The sequence below is a fragment of the Leuciscus leuciscus genome, assembly GCF_965113295.1.
Source record: "Leuciscus leuciscus genome assembly, chromosome: 13".
In the NCBI taxonomy this organism is placed as follows: domain Eukaryota; kingdom Metazoa; phylum Chordata; class Actinopteri; order Cypriniformes; family Leuciscidae; genus Leuciscus; species Leuciscus leuciscus.
The window spans coordinates 20,850,786-20,877,578 of record NC_138737.1 but is presented as its reverse complement, the minus strand read 5'-3'; the positions used below and the strand labels follow the sequence as shown (position 1 = coordinate 20,877,578).

The window sequence follows — 26,793 nt, the reverse complement described above, 5'->3', positions numbered from 1 at the left end:
AAGAAAATAAAAAAAAGAGAACTCACAACCAGGTGATACTGGTACAATCTCTCACCTTGCCCTCCTCTCTTGGAATGATGACGTTCTCGTAGCGGCTACGGCATTGCTTCGGCGAGCGGTAAATCCTGCTACAGGAGTTGACCACATCGCTCACCAAGTCCCAGTTAGGAGTGTGAGCTGGAGACACGATGGTCAGGTTCAGAGGAAGTTCCAGTAACTGCTTTACAGCCTGTGAAAATAGGGGGAAAGAGAATTACAACCTCAGCTTATCCATCCAACACACAACTGTGTGGTCATAATACTTATGAAATGATAATGTGATAACGTGATTGATCTAGTACCTGCAGCAGGGCCCAGTCCTCACTGATGAGCCACTCAGGGTTGTCCTGTCCGGCCTCCATGGCTGGTTTGAGCAGTGAGGGAAGAGGTTTGGCGAAGGGAGCCTGTTGCTTCAGAGAGAAGTTCTTTTTCTGATCTTTGCCTTCCCGCCTTACCTTGAGCAGACTGGCCTTGTCAAAGAGAGAGCGCGGAGGAATCACTGATTCTCCATGGCCCTTCTTTTTCTTACGTCCCAGAGCTGACGAGAGCGGGGAGAGAGAGGAGAGAGAATTTAGCATCTGTTTGAGCACAGTAAGTTCAGACGTCGGCAGCGTTTCTTGAGCAGTCAAACCTGATGGGTCCATGTGTCTCTTGCGCTCTTTGCGGACGTAGACCGGGGGCAGTTTGGACTCGGGCATGGGCGCAGTGTCATACATAAGGCAGATTACAGAGTCAATGTAGATATCATTATCATCCTGCGGAGGAGTTGGGGGAGTCCACAGCTACAAAATAAAGCAACAGTAAGAGTTAGCAACAATTTTCAGGCTTTCTGATTAAATATTGGGGTGAATCTCAACTTTTTTTAAAAAAGAATTTCACACCAAAATCAAAAACAAATAAAATGTATTTACCTAAAAAAAATCAAAATAAAAAGACAAATCAGGCCAATTTTTTATATCCTTAGGGTTTTGGCATATATATAATTTGGGGGTAAAATGTGTTTTTGTGAGATTCGCCCTAAACACTTTAAAAGTTTGCAGTCTTCAACTTACCGGCATTAATTCCGTCTGTCCATCATTCTCGAACACATACTCCTGTAAAGAGGATAGGGAAAAGTAATCGAATCTACACTACATGACATAACTTCCTACTGAAAAGCACATTAGAATATATTTGTACCATGTTGTATGCGTCCTCTCTGGTGTAGGTGAACAGATCCTCCTCATCTTCTAGGATCATTTGTTCCTCTTTCTCCACCTTCACTTTCTGTTGCTGCTGCAGCTCCCAGCCTCTCTTAGCAGCCTCTACGCGCTCCTGCAACTCACACAAACACTGCCAATTAAACAATCTGTATTGAAGTATTTACAGGGTGGGCATAACACATTCATTGTCATATCTAAAATCATTTTCATACCTTTATAACCTGTTCATCCTCGCTGATGTGCAGATACTCCAGATAGTGCAGTGCGTATCTCTCAATAGGAGTCAGCTAAACAACACACCACAAACTTCAATCAATACATCACATCTCTACCTCATTTTTCTGAATGTATTTTTGTGTCAGAAATGTATAGTTTAAAAGTGTGGGGTCAGTAAGATTTTTTTTTTAATGAGTACTTTTATTCAGCATGGATGCATTAAATTGATCAAAAGTGATAGTAAAGACATTTATAATTTTACAGAAAGATTTCTATTAAAAAAAATACTGAAAAAATCTATCACGGTTTGCACAAAATAGTAAGCAGCATAACTATTTTTAACAAAAATAATAAGAATTTTTTCTTGAGCACCAAATCAGCATAGTAGAAGGATTTCTAAAGGATTATGTGCCACTGAAGACTGGAGTAATGATGCTGAAAATTCAACATTGCAACAATCTTCAAGGCATAAAAACATGTACAAGATCAAAGAAATGTTCAAGAAACATTAATTTTCTATAACCTCACCTGCTCCATCACTGCCGCCAGCTCCTCTAACTGAGACGTCTCCTCTCTCATCCCCTCCTCCACATCAATCTCTTTCTGTCCTCCTACTTCCTCTTTATCACTTTTCACATCTCTGTTTACCTCCGTCTTCTCCTCCTCATCTTCATATTGGGTGTCCAGTCGGATGGTATTCAGGGCCTGGATGTAGGGTCTGGCCACGTGAGGGGGGATGGATTCAGATGGGGAGGGCTCCTGGTGGAGGACCACAAACTCTTCCACTTTCTCTCCAGAGCCGGCCTCTACCTCAAACAGATCCTGAATGGTGCGCTGTGAAAGGCCAGCACATATTCATAATGTGAGCATTATGTGGCTTGTGAGAGTCAGGCTCTTTTCCCAAACCTAGTGAGCTGCCTCATCGTCTACTTCCTATATAGGTCACATCCAGACTGAAATGTAATCTCATAACTTACTAGGTTTTGAAACCGTCCCTCAATGTAAAAGATTACAGTAATCACATGACCGTAAAAGTGCAAGATTGGGTGTACACGAAGAAAACGCCTGTACATGTGTGTTTACCTGAGTTAAAAAGGCCAGAGTGTAGTCCATCCCCTGTGCAGCTACCTCTCGTATAAGGTCTTTAGTGCCATTCTTCAAGAGCTTCTCCTCAATGGAGTTCCCGCTCTCCAACCTGACAGAGCACAGCGTCAGTATAAAAGCTTACAAAAATAAACCTGACAAGTAACTTAAATTGAATTTGTCCATCGGTCTGACCTGTATATGTGGATGTCTTTGGAGCGACCGATCTTGTCACACCACTCCTGCGTGCGCATGTCCATGCTGGGATTTAGGTCTGTGTCGTAAAACACAATTGTATCTGCGTCAAACACGTGACCCATGGCCGAGCAGCAGCGATTGGTCAGGATGGTGCAGAAGATCTGTCTGTTGCGGTTAAACCTTTTGACCTGCACCTGAAATCAAACGGAACATGAGAAACAAGATAAGTTAAGCATTGCATTTTCAATACAAGATGACCAAGATCACATAGTAGTGGTGTTGATGGTGTTTAATTGATATGTAAGCATCTTTTGAGGCTCTGTGTGGAACTAAATAAAAAAGGCAGGGAAGAACACTCAATGATATGGCCTTTCAATTATAGCCCAGACACCACTACAGCCTCAGTGGGACCAGGACTTAGCCAGAGCAACAGAGAATAACAGTGACTTTATTACTCCAGGTATCTTACCCTTCTCTCCTCCAGTGACAGACTCTCATCCAGCCGTACATAGGTGAGGTGATGGTGGTCTAAGAAGGCCTCCAGTATGTCTAGCATGCTAGCCATCTGGGTGAATATCAGAACTCGTCTGTTCTCAACGCTCAGCTTCTGCAGCAGGATGGACAGCGCTTCTAGTTTTCCTGCAATCAGATACAGGAACATTACATCACATCAAAATTAATACCATTATAACGGTTTTATTTTATACTTTTTTACATCTGGTTGCAGCCCAAGATTGCCATGCCATATTTTTTATTAGTTTTTTCCATGGCATTCTGTTATTGCGGATTTGCGGGATTATCCAAGTTGGAAAGGAAGACATAATCTGACAGTTTACAACTGGGTAAAATAAGCTGCAAAAGTGGGCCAAACTTTATACTGATATTTATGGATTATAAAGGTGACTAGTATAACACACACTCTACCGTTCAAAAGTTTGGGGTTGGTAAGATTTTTTAAGTTTTTGAAAGTAGTCTCTTATGCTCACCAAGGCTGAATTTATTTAAGCAAAAATACAGTAATAGCAATATTGTGAAATATAATTACAGTTTAAAATAATTTTTCTATTTCATTTTTTTTTTTAAATGTAATTTGTTACTGTGATGCAAAGCTGAATTTTCAGCATCATTACTCCAGTCTTCAGTGTCACATAGGATGGATAGAAGAATGCTGTGCATACCTGAATCCATCTCAAGCATGTGTATATCAGGGAAGCTGGTGACAGGAGGACAGGCTAAGGTCCGGATCTCTGCGTTGTGTGGAGCAGACACTTCCTGTAGCAGGCGCCTGAATGATTTTTGTGCTATACTGTAAAATGGTGGAGGATTAGACGCATACAGCTGAGGGGGTGGGGCCACAGCAGCGGGAAGTATGCAGGAGAACCTAAAATATAACAGGAAGCAGAATTAGATCACGAAAAGATCACAAAACTGCAACTCACAAAAGAGTTCATAGTCAAATCCAGACCTCTTCAACAAGATGCATGCTGCCGCCTCCTGCTCCGTGTTGGAGAGAATCGCTGAGCGGAGTGGAGCCACTGTGGACACATATGTCTGCTGAGCCCTGATGCAACTGTCTTTGCCAACCCAGGACCAGCGGGAGTGCTGGGGAGCGGGGAAGGCCGGTGGAGGGCGTCCCTCATAAATGGAGCAGGTTTTGATTAAGTCTGAACCATACACCACAGCGCGCGAGGACCGCCGTTCATTCGCATGAAATAAACTAGCCAGACGCTCTTTCAGCTGCCTGTTTCTTTCCTCACTTGACTCCTAAAGAGACACAGAGACAAGGTTCTATTCAACTATTCAATGGACCTCATTGTTTCCTTTAACATGTCTTCCAAACTTACCTGTGTTGTGGCATTAGCTGAGTGTTTAGCGTTTGTTTCCGTATCTGTGGTAGCCGGAGTGGCTGTGGGTGCCATGTTGGTTGCTTTATGGAAACAGGCAGAAAGACAGCTTAAGTTTAAATAATCTAAGACAGCAGTAGAATATCACATATTTAGGTCAGTGGTTCTCAACCAGGGGGCCGGGAACAACTCAGCACACTTTCAAAGGGGCACAAAATGGCTTACATTTTTTTATTTGACTGATTTCGAAAATGTCTAGAACTGAAATAAATAATAAATACAATAAAACTTTCATTTAAAAAATTTCTATAAATATAATATTGCCTAGCAACATCAAGCTCTAACATATTAGAGCTAGAGTTAGAGTAGAGTTACAAAAAATACAAGAGTTGCATAAATACAAAAGAAAAGGAAAATAAAAACTAAACAAAAAAAGCAAAATACAGCAGATAAGATTATATAAGATACATTTACATATGACAAAAATTCTAAAACTTCAACTAAAGTTTTTAAGTGAGCTTACTACATAAAAATGTTGTCTACTTGCATTTAATAATGAGGTAGAAATTGTCTATAAGTGATTAAAAATAATTTTATAAAAGCTTATAAAATCACAAATAACTAGAAAGGTAATGTAAATTAATTGAGCATTAAGAGGGTAAACCCTGAAAAACAGAGCTCTTGAAAATTTTGGAATTATGTAATTAGATTATTTATTTTAGTGTTTTTGCATTTTATTTTCATTTAGCACAATTTGTGAGGAGAGAGAGGAATGGAATCATTCACGAAATCATTTTACTATAATTTTATGTTAAATTATAAATTGTATTTGTTATAACTTATCTTTTAATTATTCAAAATTTTTATTTTATTTTTTTAATATATAACCAGTCCTATTTGCTAGAGTCCTATTTGCTATAAATAACAACAAACAAACATTGAAAACAAGTAGCTAAAAGCAGGTACTGGAACAACAAGTAGCAGAAACATTTTAACCTACATAGATGTCATTTAAAATGTCCTTTTGTTGGCAAAAAGGTTGAGAACCACTGATTTAGGTGATGGTCGATCACTATTGAGCATAACAATCAGCTTTAGGATGGAGCAATGTCTCACCTTGTGGTGTGGAGGTGGCAGGGGGTGGCGTGCCTGAGGAGTTCTGGACAGGCACAGCCTGGGGCACGGTAGGCAACACCATTGGTGGTCCCTGTGGCCTGAGAAGAGGTTGTCCGGGGGCTGACACAATCTGCAGGATGTTGCCTAATGCAGACACATACATATATAAGCGTCGCATTAGGCCACTGAACACACATAAAATCAACTGGCACAAGTGACTGAACATGACAATGGAATGAGACAGAGAGAGAGGATGAACACGGGCTGGACATTACCGAGTGTACCTTGGAGCTGCAGGGGCTGGCCGGTGGTGAGCTGTCGCAGCTGACTCGGGGACAAGGTGAACTTGTTTCCCTGGAACTGCAAGGTCACAGGGGTCTCTGGCTGGGTGATGCGGCCCTGTCCAACTAACTGAGCAACCTTCACCACATCTCCACCTTCAGTAGGGAAAAATTACTAATGTTAAATTACAGTGCAAAGCAGCTGAAAATTTCTCTCTGAGAAAACAAACAAAACCCAAAAATTGTGTTAGTTTCAGGGTGAGCACGGAAAGAGACATGCGTGACCAAGGTGTGTTAAACGAAAGACACTTTCACAAACAAAACCTTACGAATAAAAACCTGAAACAAACAAACTGAAATCAGTCTGACCTGTTTAGCAGAGCGAATAAAAGTGGGTGCAAATCTTTGTTCGTTTAAAAGGTTTTCCATGTAACAATAGTTACATGTGACATGGGGAGCAGCACCCACAAGCCTGATGCTCTTTTCACCCGCAGGAGGACAATAGCCGTGTTTCCACTGTCGGGCCAAAAGTGAGCGTGCTAGTGCGTGCCAGTAGCGTTTCCACTGTCGGGCCAAAAGTGAGCGTGCTAGTGCCTGCCAGTAGCGTTTCCACTGTCACTTCTGTGGCTTGATAGTGCCTCATCTGGGATTCCTCTAGTCTAGGTCAACGACCAGGGGGTTTTGGCTAGCCAAATACCTTGGTCCAAAGTGGGCCAACTGGGGCTTGAGGAGTGGTCATGAACAAAGGCAGAGTTTATCGGAGTCAGGAGATGGTCAACATCGCTGCTCATTTCCCATGTTTTATATCAAGTTACCAGCAAACAAAGACATTGAAAACAATTTTTAGCTCTAAACTCACTTTCAGACACCAGCGAGTGTTTGAGATTCGATGGGGATTCTGATCACAGTATGATGCAGAAATGTATTTATATGCAATGCTAAAGGCTACTTATGCTAATCATTGCCATAATAAATACACAACGATTAAGATTTAAGAACAAAAACAAATCATATGAATGTATTTATTTGGTTTCATCTCTGAATAAGTATGCATGTTCTCTTTTTATGTGAGATGATAAACACCAGTTTGATTCAGATTGATTGATGTGCACTCAGACAGTAATTTAGGTAATTTGTGTCAGCTAAATTTTTTTCCTTGTAAATCATTTGTCAAATATCGAGTCCTAAAGTCTTTAAGCAAAAACCAAACGTTCACTTCTGTGATGCTCACTTTGCGATCAAGTAGTAGCGCCGCAGGGCTACTGGTACAGTGGAAATGCAACTTGATTTTGGCCTCGTGGCTCAAGGTCCGAGGCTATTGGCCCCATCCGGCTCATTTTTAGCCCTAGTGCGCACTGGCCCGACAGTGGAAAAACGGCTAATGAAATAAACGGCTCTGAAGAAAAGCTGCACTGAAACGATAGGGAGGCAAAAACATATTAGAAAGCTTCTGGATCATCCTTCAACTGAGCTGCACAAAAAAAAAAAAGAGATTAGTCATTCAAATGCAGAAAGGAAACCAGAATAAAGGGAAGGGAATAAATATGTCAAAAAAAAGAAGTGAAAAACTGGAGGCAGCGGGTGCAGTCCGGAGAGAGATCTGGTGGACACATGCTTGTTTAGGGTGAGGAGAGAAACCACCGTAGGTCATCTGCTGAAGCCAAAGATTTTTACACTTCAAATCAGACTGGAGATATGCCAGCAGACACGGTGTCGATTTGTTTGCAGACACACTACGGGTTGAATTTTCACCATTAGTTTCTCTGGTGGAGGTCTGTATGAAAGCTAGCCCACTTCAGCAGAGACGTACCGTTGTCTCTGATCTTTACTCAGGTTGTTTACTGCTGATAATAAGGAAACGTTTAAGTGCAGGTGCACAAGGGAGAGTGCAGAGGAGAGGGCCGATCTGCTGTCGGTGATGGGGAGGCCACTTACTAGGCAAGCGTGCCTGGGCCTGGGAGCTGAGCACCAGCCTCTGGGTTACCAAACTGGGCTGGAGGGGGTGGGCGGCAGGGGCGTGAGGGGTCACAGCAGGCATAGCAGTGACCCCGGTCACACCCATAGCCAGAGGGGTAGAGGGGGGGTTAGGGGTGGCTCCAGATAAGAGTGGTCCTGTTGAGCTTTTGATTGCGGAGGCTAAGGAAAAAGAGGTGGAGTTAACAATCTCAACAGACCATTCAAAGTGAGTGTAATGGGGGTGGAGGATTAAAGAAAATCTGTTATTTAGGACATACAATCAATGTTATATTATACAGATTTTTGTTGAGTGGTGCTTGCCACAGTGCTAGAAAGTTGCGCAGATAAATTGCATTGCTATGTGATTGCTTAAAGTCACCATGAAATCAAAATTTATGGAAAGATGCAGTGTTTATAAATGATTTATCCGTGCGCATTATTTATGTTAAATACTTGTGTCCTTCTAATCTTCAATAAAATATATGAACTTCCCCTCCCCTTGCAATGACATCTCTTCTATGATGATGTGTGCAACTCACATGAGATAACAGCAATTAACAAACAACAATGATCCAATCAATTCCCAACTGACAAATATAGAAGAAAAAAATAAAATAAAGTAATTTCCATTTCATGCCGACTTATAGTTCAGGATAGTTCAACCGAAAATGAAAATTTTGGGGTTAGGGATTTCAGCGAAGCCTCAGAAAACATAACTTATGATATATTAGTTTAAGTAATTAACTAACACCAAGATCAGAGATGGCAACAAATAACATATAAAAAAACATGTAAATAGAGATTCCTAGGAACAAATAACTGACATGAGCATGTTTTCTGGGGAGGAGACCATCTGCATCAAAAATCATCTGCAAAAATATCATACCACTTCACAAAAACTTGCAGATTGTGAGTTATGGGTCTGAGTGTGGGAACACGTTTGTGTAAGAAGTTAGGGTCTTACCCTGTGCGGAAGTGGTTGTGGTAAGAGGTGATTTGCCCCTGGGTTGTGTGCTAGGAGCAGCAGTAACAGGGTTGGTAGTGGTGGTGGGGGCAGTAGTCACAGCAGTGGCACGAGGGGCTTGAGTGGTGCTGCTAGTCATGGGAACAAGACGCCCCTCTGGTTTAGTCCCATACTGCACTGGCTGGAACAACCTGAAGTTACAAACATCCAACAGTCAGCATCAACTCATCCGGGCCATTCCTGTGGTACATTGTCATCTCCCCATCATACATGTCATAATATGTTCAATAAAAACAAAAGTAATATTCACTACTATACCGCGTAGACGGTTTACCATGAAAAAACAAACAAACAATGTATTAAGAAATATACCTATTATATTTAACAAGAACCAGTTCCATAATTACATCATTCTAGGAAGTGAAATGATTTTTGGTGTGAAAACAATTGCACCAACATCAGTATTAACACTGTATTGTGATATTATTAGGTTTGTCTCATTTACAAATATTATGCCTGTTATTACTGAAGGGGAATTTACAGCTAACCACAGTCAAGGTTCATCATGCTTGTTTACATTACAGAATTCATTATGATATGAGAGTGGTGGGTCTTTAAGAATGGACACCTCATAGGTTTGATCTTGCATGGTCTGGGTCGTGCTGGTGGGTCACGTGCACTGTAGATCTCTTCGATCAGCTGTTTGGTCATTCTGAGTTTTGGCAGAGCCTCGTCTGCCTCATAACGAGTCAACTTGCCCTCGTTACTAATCAGGTCAAACAGTGACAAATCTACAGTCTGGAACAGAAAATGGCCTATTAGTCAACAAACATCTTCTATCTTGCACAGTCCATGTGTTTATTTCTCTTGCTTACCTTCCACTGGTCCTGCTGCAGTGCGGTGAGCAGTAATGATGGGGTGTTGTACTGAAGTGGCTGACATATGTAAGAGTTGTGTGTGTCTCTGGGTTGGATCAGGTCTGGATGGTTGCAGATCTTCTGCAGCTGCATAAGAACCTCCAGGACTCTGACAAAATGTCCTGTCTTTAGAGCCTCCTGTGCACTAGAGGGCAGTAGAAAAAACAGAAAACCACTCAAAATGGATGACTTGGAGATGAGCTGGTTAAGGTGTGTTTGGCTTAGTGTGTCCTGTACTGACCTGGGCTGGATAAGGATGTCCTCGTACATGCTCTTTTGCCTCTTGGACAGACGGCACTTGAGAATGTGCTCGTACTTCTTGGGCATTTGCTTCTCTACATCTCTCTTGGAACGACGCAGGATGAAGGGCTGAATCATCTACAGCAGAAAGGAGAAAACAAAATTATGACTGTGGTGCTTGTGAAAGGTAGTTAACCAAAGGCACAACGTCCTGTGTTTAAGTCACCAGAAACAACTTCCATCAGGCCTCACCCTGTGCAGTCTGATAACCAGTTTGTGGCAGTAGTCCTGGTTCTGATCGGTGCCGGGTTTGATGGGGAAGCTGAGGTATGGGTGAGTGATTCCAGGCAGGAGGAAGTGGATCATGGTCCATAACTCTTTCAGAGTGTTCTGCAGAGGCGTGTTGATTAAGAGGATCCTCTGCTGACTGTTGAGAAAATCATATAAAAAATTTGAACTTTTACAATATATCTTAAATAGTAAGGATGCACCAATATGAAGGTGCAAATAACCATCTATGTATATATATATATATACTAAATTAAAATGATTGCTTTTAGTTTTTATTATTTTAGGCAAAATTGTATAGAAATGTAATATCATCCATATAAAGTATTATTAATATTTCGAATTAGCTTTTATTTTTATATTTTCTGTTCTGTTTACATTTTAATTTTCGTTTAAGTTAGAATAATTTTATGTGCTTTTGTCATTTCTGTTATTTTTTTTAATATGTAAATTGTGCTTTGATTTATATGTATTTCAGTTTTAGTAATTTTAGTATGTCAAACATTTCATTTCAGTCTATTTTTTTTAGTTTAAGTATTTAATATTTATGTTTTAGCTTTATTTCAACAATTGAAAATAATTTTGATGGTATTAGTTATAGTAACAATTACAGTAACAACAGCAGTTAAAATCTACCAAATGTACTGTAAATATTTTCTCAAATATAAAAATCTTGAAAACATGACATCAATAGATATTAAATGGAAAATTGTTCCAGTGTTTTGGCATGTTTCCTAACCTCTTTATATTGAAGATGGTCTCCCAGTGTTTCTCAGTCATATTCTTGATGAGCTGCACCTCGTCCAGCACCAGGTGCTTCCATCGCCTCCTCATAAAGTGAGACTGATCTTTAAGCAGAAGCTTGTACGATGTCACACACACGTGGAAACTGTTGGGCTCACACCACCTCTGCACACATTAGACGACAGTGGGAAAGTGAGAACAGACAACAGGAAAAAAAGGTGCCCACTTCATAACCAAGAATTTAAATGACCAACCAACTCATTTAAAAACTATTTTCGGGAATTATCTAATGCAAAAAAAAAAAAAAGCTCTGACAACAGGGCTGGATTTACATTTAAGTCTGGTACGTGAAAGTACATGGTTCATACCAATCTCTTGTGTCTGCGCTGCCTTCGGCTGCCGAGGTACAGGAGTATCTTCAGTCCAGGACACCAGCGTTTGAACTCCATTTCCCAGTTCAGCAGCTTACAGGTCCTCACCACCACCAAATGAGGCCCCCAAATACCTGCAACACCCACATGACACCAGAATGTGTTACATTTTATTCTTAAATACACACAAAAAAAAATCTGACACCTAAAGGGAACATTTTTATTGTCTATAATTGTGCTAGAAGTGGCTGGTGGTGGTACCCTGGTTGCAGGCCAAGTGAGCGAAGTAAGCCACAGTCTGTACAGTTTTGCCGAGACCGGTTTCATCTGCCAGGATGCCATTGAGGTTTTTGCGGTAGAGGTTTGCCAGCCACTCCACCCCGACCTGCTGGTACTCTCTCAGAGAGCCGTGCAGCAGAGCAGGAGGAGAGGAACGACTCTGAGATGAAAAGGGATAATGAGTCATCAGACAATCAAACACAGAGAGGCCACTTTGAATTAAACAACCACTCAATTGAATATTTAATCTTCCTGTTTAAATCAGTCCCTGTGAGTAACAGCATAAGTGACTCACAGTTAGAGTGGTCCTGGCGCTGCCTTTGGGCAGAATCAGGTCTGTTGCTGCAGCAACCTCAGCGATATCCTTTGTGGGCTTCCCATCAGGGCCAGAAGCCATCCGCTCAGCCCCACGGTACTGATCCATACTTAGCAAAGAGTCTATTAGCACTGCATCATGTGGACTGTTCAATGGAGAATTCATGTCTGAACAGAGAACAGCATAAAAAAAACTGTTACTGCAACATCAAATCAATACACGGTCAAAAGTACTGATTTATTTGAATATTTTTGTGTTTCAGGGTTTCTATTGAGAATGTATGAACAATTGCTTTAGTTCTTAAGACAAACCATCAGCTTCCTCTCTGTCTTCATCCTCGCTCTGGATGGAAGGCTGCGGCCACTCAAAGCCCTCGGCGTAAGCACCAGCGTACTGCTTCACCAGATCATCCAATGGCACTTCAGCTAGAAGACACAGACACATAGTTTATAGTAGTGTAGGGCCCTTTGATTTCCGCGATGCGGAAAACACGGACGGAATCCCGAAATCCCGTCATAAAATCGGAATTCACTATATAATGCGGAATTTCACGGAATTTGTCAAATCTTGGATGAATAAATCAAAAGTAGGTCAGTACACTTAACTCGAATTGCGATATAGACTAATGTCTGTGAATATTAAACCACAAAGACTATTAAAATATGAATCCTGCATGTTCTGAGTGTATCTTTGTCTAATTTAATTTACCACACACACACACACACACACACACTGAAGCATGCGTCGTGACGCTCACAGTGTTTTCTTCCTCTGCCACCTCACTTTATGAGGACATGAATGCATGAACTTCTCCAGAGCCGCTCTGAGAGTCACTTCACTCTCACTTCACACAAAGAATTTTACAGTTTCATTTGAGAAAAACTATTGCATATCAAACACACAGAAACTCAAAGGTCTGATTGAAAAGTTAGGTTTAACCTGCAGAAATTATGACAAATATATACTGTTGTACAGTAGAATTTAGATATGTCTCAATGTAATAATAATACTAACACAGTTAACAAAATAATAATAATTATTATTAAAACTATGTTTTAAGGAATAATCACAATTTTTCTTCCAGATTTTTGCTCTAAGAGTAAAGCTCTATTGTGCAGCACTTTGTTTGACAAAAAAGTTTAATTACACATGATTAAAAGATTAAAAGTAAATTAATGTTTTATGCCTTCATTTGATTGCCAGAAAAAAATTAAATACACAACACAGAATTTCAAAAACAAAATCATAGAATTGATGCTTAAATCATTTATTATTAAAATGTAATTAAACCATTCAAATGGAATCCATAAAACTTAAAACATAAAACAGAATTTGGTCAAAAAATAAGAAATAAAAAAAGGAATTTGAGGGAAAAAAACTAATTACATAGGGCCCTAAACATGTTTTTTGTTGTTGTTTTTTTTTATAAATAATTGTTAAATTGTATAAGTTTCATAATTTAAATCATTAGACATGCTTTCTGATTACTACATTTTAATTTAACCATTAAAATGGGAGCCCAAAAAATTAAAAATGTAAAAAGAAAAATAAATAAAACGGAATTTGGGGAAAAATAAAACGGATTTCATAGGGCCCTAGTTGTTCGAGTTTTCAGTGGCTGATAACTAGAGAACGAGCTAGCCTTGGCCAATATAATACAGATGTATAATAGCCTGAAACCGTTACCCATAAACACTGCACAAAACTCCAGGAACTTAATTTTCTCTCAAAATTCAATCAAATTACTCAAAAACATTTATTAAAAATAACTTAATTATTAGCTCATAAGAAGTTGCACACAAAATTCCTGAAATTCATTTAAAACTTTTTTTTTATTAAATAAAAATACATTTAAAAAGCATTGCCAAGTAAACAAATAGATTTATATAACTGACCAATGCAGCATGATCAATGACCTTAAAAATGCCAAAAAGCAGCTATATATTTCAGTCAATCACTTAATATGGAATACTATGTATTCGTCCATAGTCTGATATATTTCTAAAATATTAATATCAAAATGTATTTCTGTTTAAAGACATGACCAAACGTCCGAGATGTAAAACTTGCCTTCTTTTGTTAGATCGGCCAGCTCGGCTTTCTGATCAGCTGCGCCCTCCGTAGCCTCCTGCTCTTCTATTGTACTTTCCTCATCTTCAACTGCAAAAGAACAACAGAGCATTCAGCAGCGTGCACACAGACGCGCACACAGACGCGCACAAAGACGCGCACGCGCACACAGACGCGCACACAGACGCGCACAAAGACGCGCACGCGCACACAGACGCGCACACAGACGCGCACACAGACGTGCACACAGAAGCGAACTACAACAACAACAGAGCATTCAGCAGCGTGCACACAGACTCGCACACAGAGCACACAGACGCGCACACAGACTCGCACACAGAGCACACAGACTCGCACACAGAGCACACAGACGCGCACACAGACTCGCACACAGAGCACACAGACTCGCACACAGAGCACACAGACGCGCACACAGAGCACACAGACGCGCACACAGACTCGCACACAGACTCGCACACAGAGCACACAGACGCGCACACAGACTCGCACACAGAGCACACAGACTCGCACACAGAGCACACAGACGCGCACACAGACTCGCACACAGAGCACACAGACTCGCACACAGAGCACACAGACGCGCACACAGAGCACACAGACGCGCACACAGACTCGCACACAGACTCGCACACAGAGCACACAGACGCGCACACAGACTCGCACACAGAGCACACAGACTCGCACACAGAGCACACAGACTCGCACACAGAGCACACAGACGCGCACACAGACTCGCACACAGACTCGCACACAGAGCACACAGACGCGCACACAGACTCGCACACAGAGCACAGACGCGCACACAGAGCACACAGACGCGCAACACAGAGCACACAGACGCGCACACAGACTCGCACACAGAGCACACAGACTCGCACACAGAGCACACAGACTCGCACACAGAGCACACAGACTCGCACACAGAGCACACAGACGCGCACACAGACGCGCACACAGAGCACACAGACGCGCACACAGACTCGCACACAGAGCACACAGACTCGCACACAGAGCACACAGACTCGCACACAGAGCACACAGACGCGCACACAGAGCACACAGACGAGCACACAGACTCGCACACAGAGCACACAGACGCGCACACAGAGCACACAGACTCGCACACAGAGCACACAGACGAGCACACAGACTCGCACACAGAGCACACAGACGCGCACACAGAGCACACAGACGCGCACACAGAGCACACAGACTCGCACACAGACGCGCACACAGAGCACACAGACGCGCACACAGAGCACACAGACTCGCACACAGAGCACACAGACGCGCACACAGACTCGCACACAGACTCGCACACAGACTCGCACACAGACGCGCACACAGACGCGCACACAGACGCGCACACAGACGCGCACACAGACGCGCACACAGACGCGCACACAGACGCGCACACAGATGCGCACACAGACTCGCACACAGAGCACACAGACGCGCGCACACAGAGCACACAGACGCGCACACAGAGCACACAGACTCGCACACAGAGGCGCACACAGACGCGCACACAGACGCGCACACAGACGCGCACACAGATGCTAACTATGTAGAAATGCAGTACGTACCCTCTACATCTGACAGCGAGGTGCTTGACTTTCTCTTGCGGGATGGGCCAGTCTCCTGCTTAAAGGACAAAAAAAAGAGGTTTGAAGATTGTTGTGGACAATGAGAGGATGAGTTAAGCAGCAATGAGGAAGGATCTTTGAGAACTCATGGAGAAGATCTTACCGCTTTACTCTCTTTATCTGATTTCTCTCCGGATGACTGGGCCGGTTTAGCACAATGACCTGTAACAATACATCGTCTCTTCTGAATTAATAAACTCTGACAAACAGTTAAGACAGGTCAGATATAATCATTACATAACCTCACCTTTACTTGCTGCCTTCTGCAGGCCGAGAACTTTTTGCTGTTTGTCATAGATCTCAAAACGCAGCTTGATTTCCACAACCTGTGGTAAGAGGGAAAGAAATCAATTATTCACGTTTTTACATTTCACTGCACTCTACTTATCCATTGTTTTTCAATGTAAACATGCACTAGACGGAAGTGTTTGACCATTGCGCTCGGGTCTCATGTCTTTTGCAGAGTATCGTCCATAAGATAGCGTTCCAAAAAACGCAGCGCCCAAATAAGAAATAAAGCTCAACTTTTAAATGCTTCTCTAGACGTTGCGTTTTTTGGGGGGGGGTTTTTACTGACCTGAGCCTTGTTTTTGGTTTTTTACTGCAAAGCTCATTCTGTGTGAATGGCCCCTTAGAAATGTTATGAAAAATTGGAAATGTTGCCTTGGCAACTTACTGAAATTTTTTTTGTTTAAAGTATGTTTAAAGCTAAAATGACAAAAGCACATAAAATTAAACTAAAATTATAGAAATAAAAGCTCATTCAAAATAATAAATAATATAATAGGATATAAATAATAAAATAACCAAAATAATACTGGTATCAATAAAAAGTAAATGTACCTGTTCGATGTTGGACCAGAAGTAGTCGACCCCACGGGCGATGGTGCTGGCAATGTGCCGCAGCCTCATCTCCTCCTCTCTCTTCTCGCGTTCCTCCACCTTCTTCTGTTCGTCATGGTAACGTGCACATGTGCGCACAAGCTACAGACAAAGATGACATTGAACTCAAAATCAAAGCAGAATCTTAGCCTGCTCTATAACTAATTGTCACTGTCACTATTACATGTGCCCGAATGCATTGAGGTGTTACCTATGCTAGGAGTCACAGAGCAATCGGCTCAATTAATACTGTCTGAGACATTGCTAATATCGAAGACTGAGTGCGAGTCTTCTCACCTTCTTGGCAGCAGCAATCTTCCAGCGCCTTTCCTGGGCAAAGTCAGCCGCCATCCACTGCATCTCCTCCAGGAGGTAGTCCCAGTGGGATTTGGGCCTGCAGGCCTCCTGCAGTTTGGGTAAGCGGCTAGCTGACCACTGACCCTCTTTACGGAGCTCTGAAATGCGCTGGTGCACGTGACTCTCCTACAATGTAATGTGACAATCTTGTCTGAGATATTATAGGCAGCATATACAACAAAGTAACCTATTTTTAGCTGATATTAACATGTACCGAACATATTAAAGATCATATTGTAACTGTTCTCACCAACTTGGCTTGTTCTGCTTGCTTGTCCTGAGAGCTTTCCTGTGAGTTCTGCCCGACCGGATTCTGACCCAGCCCAGACATTTTCAGCCCGGTGGTGCCATTCGTGGAAGCGAGTTTGGACTGGGCAACAGAGGAGAGGCTGGGGCCAGTACAGGGGGTGCGGACCGGGACAGAAGGGTGTGGGGAGGGTAGAGAGGACGGGGATGTGAGAGGAACAGGAGACATGGCAGCGTTGGAGAGAGAGTTAGACATCAAACGCTGGGCAGGCTGGGAGGAATCTGATCCAGGACGAACAAGCGTCACAGTCTGAAAAAAAAGAGAAGATGAACTGTAAGAAAATCTACTGTTGTAATAGGGCTGTGCAATATATATTGAATATTCATGATATATTCATAATGGTTTTGCTGACGATATAAAATTGTGAACATTGTGATGATTTTATACCACTTTTTAGTTTCCAAAGTGTCATCAGACAAATTTCACAAATTGTTTGACAGTCCAAAAGCTAAAGAGCCAAATTACAAACATGCCCATCATAACACACTTTTATTACTATCCCAGTAAGCAGAACAAGCTTTTTCAAACTTGGAAGACATACTTCTCAATGTGGTTAGTGAGGTTTTCTTGGCACAGTTTGTTAAGCATACTCACTGCCTGTCCAGGCTGCATGACCGACTGCTGCATCTGCTGTTGCTGCTGCATCTGGAGGTGGAGTCCTGACTGCATCTGCTGAAGCTGTGCCTGCAGCTGTGCATGTGGGTTAACTGGAGCCAGCACGGCCCCAGTACCCTGAACCTTCACCTGGAGCTGACCTCCAGACATCGGAGCCTGCTGGTCCACCAACATGGCCTGACCCTGGGACAGGGAGAGAGGCAGACCCGCCATGGGGATCCCACCCTGGGGTAGGCGGCCTGGAAGCTGCGGGGGTGGCGTGTGAAGGCTGGCGGCGTTCTGGACCGGGGGACCTTTGGATGGGTCATACTGTTGCTGGTTCTGTTTCTGCCCACCAATCTGGACTGTTTGGGGGGTGGGGGGCATGCCTCCTGTTTCACGGGGCAAGATGAAGGAAACAGAGTAGAGAGAGGAAAGAGAGGAGAGACAGATAGAGGGATATGGGGGGCAAGGAAGAATTCCAAAGGAAAAAAATGAAGAATTTGAAATCATATATTGTCTTGTCTGTTTACCTGAAAGGCCCAAATTTTAAAAGTGACACTTTATATCCAAACAAATTTTTTCTTGTTTTTAAATAAAGTGAAAGAACATGTCTGAGTCATATTTCACACCCAAATTCTAACTCCATTTCACATTACCTTAATGTTAGATTTTATTTAAATTGTATGATGTGGCATTTAATCATAATTCAGGCTATATAATGACTATGTAACATTTTAAAATCTAAATATGAAAAATTTAGCTTGATTTTTTTAATTACATAATTATTACAGACATTTAAATCAAGTACATTAAGATGTCTAATTGTCATGAAAATAATGCCACAATACTTAAAAGCTTTAAGGTTCTAAAAATGTATTTTGATTGTGGAGTGCAATAGAACTCTATAGCAATAGACATTTTACCCATTTATGTTTCAACCAAACTTTTGATTTTATGGGTATGATGTTATGAGTAACCAGCAATGTGTTACACAATGCTGAAGAAAAGGGATCATTAATGAAAAATACAGATCATGTCACAATGACTAAATAACAAAACTCAAGGTAGATTTACATGTTCTAATAATGGAAAATTAGAACTCGTAAATGTGAAAATTAAAATACTTCATTCAATGCTTAAGAGTACTACTATGAAGAACAAAACTAATCATGCATTACCACTGATCTATCCATAAGTGGAAAAGTCTAGATATTAAAAGAAACAAATCAAGAAAACAAAAAAATAAAATAAAATAAAAAAATAAAAACAGGAGAAGAACTCAAAAGAAGGAAAGGAAATGGACACGACTGAAGCACTGACACATTTCATGAACATGCATGAAGCAGGTAATGTCTGAAACATCTGCGTTAATACACGTGCTAAACAACAGCAAAGCAGAGGGTATAGCAGAGGAATGACAAGGGAAGTTTAGCACACAAGAAGGTAAAGCCCAGCTGTAAACACAAAGTATCTCCCTCTTTTAGGATTTCATCATGAGCAAAATTACCAACTACAGCAATGTTTTCAACTCCGGAGCTTTCTGAGGTTAATTTGCTTGTTTATAAGAGCTTTCCTGAGCACCACTATCGGCTCCTCACCATCAGGTCATGAGGGAATTTTATGGAAACCGAAGATGAGGGAGGGAACAGAAAATATGATGACGATAAAACAAGGACAAATTAAAATAACTTGCTAGATGGAGGGAACCAAGATTGAAAATGCATTGAGATTCCAATTTGAGAATGCAGTGAGTTTAGGGAAGTGAAGGAGGATCTTTGTAGGATCAGGAGAGGAGATGTCAACTATAAAACCGCAGAACTAAAAGGAAAACAAACACGGTGTGAAAGAGGACATCCCAGTAGAGAGGACAGTTTGGGGCTCATCATCTGATGAACCATGGATGGAATCAGAGATGCCATTATGGCGAAGAAGAACGTACACAAATGAGGTGAATGGCTCAAGGAACTAATGAGCAAATCATAAATGAAAAAAAGTGATGTCTTCCAAATTGATCTTCAGCTGTATCTTCTGCTCAGCTGTCCCTTTGATGGTTAGCAAAAGATTTTGAGATGAGAACTGAGACTGAACTGAGTCCCAACAAGTGGATCACAACTGGTAGATGATGCTTGGAAAAAAAGGTGGGATCAACTTTGGGAACTCTGGAATGAACCCTGACCTCCAGCAGCATTGAATAACGGACACAAGAGCGGACCTGGCCCGAGACACAGCGGCGCTCCTACCTTGCGCTGTCGGCATGAGCTGCTGGAGGGGAACGCCGGGAGATCCTAAAGCAGTTACAGCGGGGTGTTGGAATATCATCCCATGCCGACCCACTTCCATCCGGGACCTCTTAGCCTGATCTGGGATGCAAAACACACAATACCCTCAAAACGCAAAAGACCTCCCTCCCAAAAAAATGAGATATAGAACAAGAAAACAAAAAGAAGGAGAAAAAAAACAAAACAAAAAACACTTGGCACATGGCAATGATGTTTGCACACCAGCAGGAAGCTGTTGGGAAGCTCCGTTCCCTGTTTTCTGGATTACAGGCTTCAAACACAGAGCTGGGAAAAGATGCCGGAATACTGAGTAAGCAGAAGCAAATTGGAAGGGGAGAAAAGGAAACTAACAACAGCAAACAGAAAGGCATAAAACAAAAAGGGGGATAAAGAACAAAGAAAACAAAAGAAAACTGGCCTCCACCTTTGCCCTGCGTCAACGTCGCCCTACCTGCTTGTGCCATGGCCTGCTGCCGTTTGAAAGCCTCCATGTCCACAGGGTTAGAGATGCTGCCACCTGCCACCCCGACATGAGTCTGTGAGATGGAAGACAAACCAAAGTGGGTCTCATTCACACGGAGCGAAAACAGTTCTGTTAACTCCAACTAAAATCTTGCCTTATTATGTCTGATGTCACAATTCTCTCAAACCACATAATTAAAACGCCCTGTCATACGGAGTGTTAAAAATATTTGAAATGTTCTGAATGAATCCTCCTTCACAATTCTAGTAAGGAAGCCTCCATCACCTGGAACTGCTGCTGACCGGAGAACGCTGCAGACACGTTGGGTGGGAGTTGTGTAGCTATAGCAACAGGAGTCACCGTCTGTCCATCCTTTCCAGTCACTACTTTCACCTGAGAGGTTGTCATAGAAACAGATGAAAGATACAAAGCCACAGAAAATACATCCTGATGTCTGCAAAAGAAATAGAGACCAGTTCTCTACAAAGAAAAGTTGTTTCATGGGTCAGAGACATGATGATCATTTTGATCATCTGGATCTATTAATTTAGTCAAAAATACATAGATTTCTAAACATTTATTTAGATATTATTGGGGGAGATAAAGTAAAAAAGTGATACAGCTGTCTTGATATCCTAATGAAGAGAGAAACCATCCTTTAAGGAATACTATTCTTTAAAAGGATTTTTTTAGGAGTTTGATAAAAAAAAATTCTTAGGAAAACAAAGAGAGAACATTTAAACAAAACATCACTGGATATTAATATTTGGGAAAAGTCTCCCAAATCATGTCATGTGATTTGACCAATAAAAGCAAACAAAAAACAGGAAATTATATCATAGAGAGGACACCTGAAGAGCTCAGTGACTGTCTCTTAGGTCAATAACCCTCTTAAAATATCAGAAATTCAACCTTGTTATGACAGTGAAAAGGCTGTAAAATGTCATGTGTTGCGAATCCCACAAATTTCACAATATTACTGTATTTTTAATCAAATAAATACAGCCTGGGTGAGCATTAAAGACTTCTTTCAAAACATTTTTACTGACCCCAAACGTTTGAAATGTAGTGTATGTTTTCTTACTTAAAAATATACATTTTAAAACTGTTTTAAAATAAAGAGTATGATGTGTATTCAATACTCACATGTATTCAAGGTAAAAAATGTATTTCTTTTTTACTTGATGGTTACACCACATGATGCCTTTTAAACCCCATTACATTTAAACGTTTCTTACAAACAGTATAAAAGTTTTTCGAAATGTTTTATAAAATATTTTTTGGACACAATAAAAGGTTGTGTTAAACCTTTGTATCACTGTTATAAGCTAAACCAAACTTATCTTACACAAAGAGACTTACACAAAGAAAAGTGCATTTGAAAACAAAGTAAGAGCCCAATGCATTCTTTTACCTCATCATTAATGACCTCGGACTGCTCTTCCTCCTCTTCTTCATCTTCAAGGTCAAGATCGTTTTGCCTCAGGTAGGTGAAGAGAGGCACACAAGGCTTTTTCTTGAAGGCAATGTAGTCCATCATGTTCCCTTGCAGATGCTGCAGGAAAAAGAGCTCTATCAGGTACTCCTTAAACACCTCCTTCAGACTCTCCATTTTCTTCCCATGATGCTCCAGACACTGCTTCCTCAACTGTGCCACCTCTGGGTTTGAGGGCGCAATCTCTTCCAGTTTTTTCGGCTGCATCTTCTTCATGCTGGTGGGGGTCATGGACTGGCTGGTAAGGCCCTGGGGAGGGTTGCTCCTGGATGGGCTGGAGGGAGGGATGGTGGATGGGACCCCGAAAGAGGGCACCACAGATGCTCCCACAACGCCTTGCGCAGTCTTCTCAAAAATCATGGGTCGTGCTAACTGGCCTTGGATGATGCTACTGATCTGAGGAGGCAGATTGGAGGTGGTGATATGCCCAGGGCTGCCTAAAGTCGGGAGAGCAGCCCCTGCCGCAACCGGGCTCTGCGGGCCCAAATGGTGTATGGTGCCCCCGGTTTGAGAGTGTGGCTGGGACAGGCGTCTTTCTCTGATGGCCCCCGGAGTCCCAGGTGAGGTCAGCTGAACGGCTCCTGTTGTGGTCGGAGTCAGCTGAGCCAATCCTGCTCCATCCTGGTACACAAAATGGGCTGATGGGCTACCCAAGCTGAGCTGCCTAACCATAATCCCTGCCTCCACAAACCGTGTTGGGCTTTGACCGCACACTCCCATAGCCGACACAGGAGCGTTCGGCCTGGGCACAGCCTGTATGGGGACCGGACTGTGCTGGGTGGGACTTTGAGGCTGTAGGCTTTGGGACAAGGGTGACGTCACCTGGATGTAAGACGAAGACCCAGGCTCGAACCTCCACTGCTGGGGCTGATGCTGAAAGCCAGGGGACGCCGGGCTCTGGAGAGGCAGGGAGGCGAGGGTGATCTGCTGGTTCCCTGGAACCATTGGTCCCACGTTCTGTAAAGTGATGTTCATGTTCGGGCCTGTGACCGGACTCCTACTCATGATGATTTGATAATTGGGAGACTGTGGCGCAGAGGGACTTGCAGATGGAGCAAAAGATGTCACCGGTGACTGGGGGTGATTGGCATTTGCTGGCTGTTGCTGGGTAACCGGCATGGGCTGCTGCTGCTGTTGGGACTGCTGTGGTTGCTGCTGTTCTTCTGCCTCAGATCCAGTGAAGGACTTTGTTCTCTGAAGGTTCCTCTGCACATTTGGTGGGCCTCCTCCATGGTGCATTTCGTGCCACTTTTATTGTATTAAAAGACACTCTGTGGGGAGACAATAGTGCAATGTTTCTATCATGCATATATTTAGGCAAAGATGTAGAAATTAATTAATACTGAACCTCAAGGGAAAGAGTCATTAATAATTTGTAGTTCAAACAGACCAAGGCCAATTAAAGGCACAGTTAATTAAAATAAATAAATTCTGTCAACAACATTTACTCACCTTTATGTCATTTCAAACCCTTATTTTACACACAAATAACAGTATGAATATATTTTGACTGAAATCAAAACTTTGATACTCCAAAAAGTCCAATTATTTTAAACATATGTGATGCAATCTGGGAAAACCCGTCGGATGTCGCGCTGGGCCGTTTTCAGTAAATTCCAAAATAGTTTGAATGTCAGTTTTTTTTTTCATTAAATTATTATTCTATAACATCTTTTCTCTTATCTCTGAAAATATCTTGGCAAAATTCCCTTGTTTAGTGCAGAAAAACAGCGATAGTGTCAAGCTGAAAATACTCTCTTTCTCTAATGCATTCTATGCGACCATTTTCTCTAACGCACGGCAGAGGGGAAAAAACCAAAACAATCGCCGTATATCCCATACACCTGTCCGTCTCTTAACACTACAAAGATAGTTTACCTATAAAATAAACCACATAACATGTACAGTGAATGTGTATTAGTGCGCATTTCGCGCCAATCCTGTTTAAAAAAAAAAAGAGTGCCAAGCGTCCCGACGGTGACAGTTATTAAACCTGTTTTTCTCAAAATTCCGTTCCAGAAAATCATAGCGATCGGCCGACTTCAGATAAACATAACTTTTGCTACCAACAAGCAATGATACAAATAAAAACAGATTTGGAAAGGGCTTGATACCAGCTTCCATATGATATCAAAACCTGTAATACATCAAATTTCACCATGTGGTGGGTTTTCCCAGATCGCATCACATATGCTTCAACATGCTTACTTGACACGCGGAAACCAATGTGCTCTATGTATGTGCAACAAACAATGGCGTTTATGAAAAAAAGCCTTAATTAAATCTGTTCATCTTAAAATGATCGTGTCTCATCAGTAGCCTTGGATTCAACCACTTGAATTATATTGAATTATATACTTTTACGATGTCCTTAGATAGAGCATGAACTTTTAGTGAAATGGACTTTCAATGGAAGGACAGAAATATCTCAGATTTCATTAAAAATGTCTTAATTTGTGTTTCTAAAATGAACAAAAGTAATACAGGTATGGAACAACATGAGGGTGAGTAATGGCAATTTTTATTTTAGGTAAACTATCCCTTTTAATAATTAATATGCCAATAATTAGTCTTCAAAGATTTATCATCATCATCATATAATAAACCATGTTATAATCCAAGGTGCTACCTTACCCCCTTGTGTGAATTATTAAATCTACCAACAGTCTTGACTCTTGTCAATGGATAATAAACTATTTCTGTTTTGAGTAAATATTTTTGTTCAATTCTCTGTAGTAGTGTCTATACTATACAAGCAAGTATATTAATTTATAAATGTTTATGGGTCATTCATTTTTACCCTTTAAATGTAAATGTACTGTATCCATACACAGTACATTTATGTAAAGCAATATACACGCATACAGTATATACACTCACCTAAAGGATTATTAGGAACACCATTACTAATACTGTGTTTGACCCCCTTTCGCCCTCAGAACTGCCTTAATTCAAATATGCAAATAAAATGGCACCCCTCGGGCATTGATTCAACAAGGTGCTGAAAGCATTCTTTAGAAATGTTGGCCCATATTGATAGGATAGCATCTTGCCGTTGATGGAGATTTGTGGGATGCACATCCAGGGCACGAAGCTCCCGTTCCACCACATCCCAAAGATGCTCTATTGGGCTGAGATCTGGTGACTGTTTGGGCCATTTTAGTACAGTGAACTCATTGTCATGTTCAAGAAACCAATTTGAAATGATTCGAGCTTTGTGACATAGTGCATTATCCTGCTGGAAGTAGCCATCAGAGGATGGGTACATGGTGGTCATAAAGGGATGGACATGGTCAGAAACAATGCTCAGGTAGGCCGTGGCATTTAAACGATGCCCAATTGGCACTAAGGGGCTTAAAGTGTGCCAAGAAAACATCCCCCACACCATTACACCACCACCACCAGCCTGCACAGTGGTAACAAGGCATGATGGATCCATGTTCTCATTCTGTTTACGCCAAATTCTGACTCTACCATCTGAATGTCTCAACAGAAATCGAGACTCATCAGACCAGGCAACATTTTTACAGTCTTCAACTGTCCAATTTTGGTGAGCTCGTGCAAATTGTAGCCTCTTTTTCCTATTTGTAGTGGAGATGAGTGGTACCCGGTGGGGTCTTCTGCTGTTGTAGCCCATCCGCCTCAAGGTTGTGCGTGTTGTGGCTTCACAAATGCTTTGCTGCATACCTTGGTTGTAACGAGTGGTTATTTCAGTCAAAGTTGCTTTTCTATCAGCTTGAATCAGTCGGCCCATTCTCCTCTGACCTCTAGCATCAACAAGGCATTTTCGCCCACAGGACTGCCGCATACTGGATGTTTTTCCCTTTTCACACCATTCTTTGAAAACCCTAGAAATGGTTGTGCGTGAAAATCCCAGTAACTGAGCAGATTGTGAAATACTCAGACCGGCCCGTCTGGCACCAACAACCATGCCACGCTCAAAATTGCTTAAATCACCTTTCTTTCCCATTCTGACATTCAGTTTGGAGTTCAGGAAATTGTCTTGACCAGGACCACACCCCTAAATGCATTGAAGCAACTGCCATGTGATTGGTTGATTAGATAATTGCATTAATGAGAAACTGAACAGGTGTTCCTAATAATCCTTTAGGTGAGTGTATATATATATATATAAGGATACATGCATCCAACATGCATCACTGCTAAGTGCGACTATAAGACATGAGGATATTACATTTTTTCTCAATAGCTAAAACACTAAACCCCATTCTCTGAACCAGAGAATGCTCAGTGGCCTAAACATATTTTGTCGAATAAAATCACTCTTTTGGCAAAAAAAAGTTCTGGTAGTTAGACAGTAGACTCCATTAACATTTATTCATTTAACCATTTGCAAAACTCTAAATACATTCTCACTTACGAATTCGCACTGTGATGCATTGCATTTGTGTTGGAAAATGGTAAACAAGCTGGAAGTTAAACAACTATAACACAATTGTCATTGTTTACACACAACGACTCAAAATTGTTCACTCTCATTTCTAAAGATGTGATTAAACCAACTGTACAACATACAGGCCAGCTCAGACTGCACAGGTGACACAGGTGCACTGAATGTTGATACGAACAATGGATGGAAACTATCTGAGAAGGAGAGGAGG

General features: G+C 41.7%; 1 protein-coding gene across 2 annotated transcripts in view; it reads right to left on the bottom strand.

Moving 5' to 3' along the window:
• ep400 (E1A binding protein p400) overlaps nucleotides 1–26,793 on the bottom strand; it is a 38,534-nt gene that overhangs the window by 10,268 nt on the left and 1,473 nt on the right. For both annotated transcript variants that reach the window (XM_082188064.1, XM_082188065.1), the window contains exons 2-38: nucleotides 22,091–23,442; nucleotides 20,962–21,069; nucleotides 20,665–20,749; nucleotides 17,932–18,323; nucleotides 17,281–17,586; nucleotides 16,971–17,156; nucleotides 16,635–16,775; nucleotides 16,039–16,117; nucleotides 15,895–15,953; nucleotides 15,732–15,789; nucleotides 14,125–14,214; nucleotides 12,366–12,479; nucleotides 12,034–12,221; nucleotides 11,721–11,898; nucleotides 11,457–11,593; nucleotides 11,084–11,253; nucleotides 10,309–10,483; nucleotides 10,058–10,194; nucleotides 9,775–9,961; nucleotides 9,528–9,697; nucleotides 8,900–9,090; nucleotides 7,915–8,115; nucleotides 5,974–6,138; nucleotides 5,699–5,842; nucleotides 4,583–4,665; nucleotides 4,204–4,502; nucleotides 3,917–4,119; nucleotides 3,208–3,377; nucleotides 2,736–2,932; nucleotides 2,541–2,652; nucleotides 1,986–2,291; nucleotides 1,454–1,528; nucleotides 1,219–1,353; nucleotides 1,092–1,133; nucleotides 671–821; nucleotides 342–577; nucleotides 56–229 (exon numbers count right to left, since the gene is read on the bottom strand). In XM_082188064.1, coding sequence (XP_082044190.1) covers nucleotides 56–229; nucleotides 342–577; nucleotides 671–821; nucleotides 1,092–1,133; nucleotides 1,219–1,353; nucleotides 1,454–1,528; nucleotides 1,986–2,291; nucleotides 2,541–2,652; nucleotides 2,736–2,932; nucleotides 3,208–3,377; nucleotides 3,917–4,119; nucleotides 4,204–4,502; nucleotides 4,583–4,665; nucleotides 5,699–5,842; nucleotides 5,974–6,138; nucleotides 7,915–8,115; nucleotides 8,900–9,090; nucleotides 9,528–9,697; nucleotides 9,775–9,961; nucleotides 10,058–10,194; nucleotides 10,309–10,483; nucleotides 11,084–11,253; nucleotides 11,457–11,593; nucleotides 11,721–11,898; nucleotides 12,034–12,221; nucleotides 12,366–12,479; nucleotides 14,125–14,214; nucleotides 15,732–15,789; nucleotides 15,895–15,953; nucleotides 16,039–16,117; nucleotides 16,635–16,775; nucleotides 16,971–17,156; nucleotides 17,281–17,586; nucleotides 17,932–18,323; nucleotides 20,665–20,749; nucleotides 20,962–21,069; nucleotides 22,091–23,410 — 7,164 coding nt within the window. In that variant the 5' untranslated portion in view covers nucleotides 23,411–23,442. The remainder of the gene's footprint in view (nucleotides 1–55; nucleotides 230–341; nucleotides 578–670; nucleotides 822–1,091; nucleotides 1,134–1,218; nucleotides 1,354–1,453; nucleotides 1,529–1,985; nucleotides 2,292–2,540; nucleotides 2,653–2,735; nucleotides 2,933–3,207; nucleotides 3,378–3,916; nucleotides 4,120–4,203; nucleotides 4,503–4,582; nucleotides 4,666–5,698; nucleotides 5,843–5,973; nucleotides 6,139–7,914; nucleotides 8,116–8,899; nucleotides 9,091–9,527; nucleotides 9,698–9,774; nucleotides 9,962–10,057; nucleotides 10,195–10,308; nucleotides 10,484–11,083; nucleotides 11,254–11,456; nucleotides 11,594–11,720; nucleotides 11,899–12,033; nucleotides 12,222–12,365; nucleotides 12,480–14,124; nucleotides 14,215–15,731; nucleotides 15,790–15,894; nucleotides 15,954–16,038; nucleotides 16,118–16,634; nucleotides 16,776–16,970; nucleotides 17,157–17,280; nucleotides 17,587–17,931; nucleotides 18,324–20,664; nucleotides 20,750–20,961; nucleotides 21,070–22,090; nucleotides 23,443–26,793) is intronic.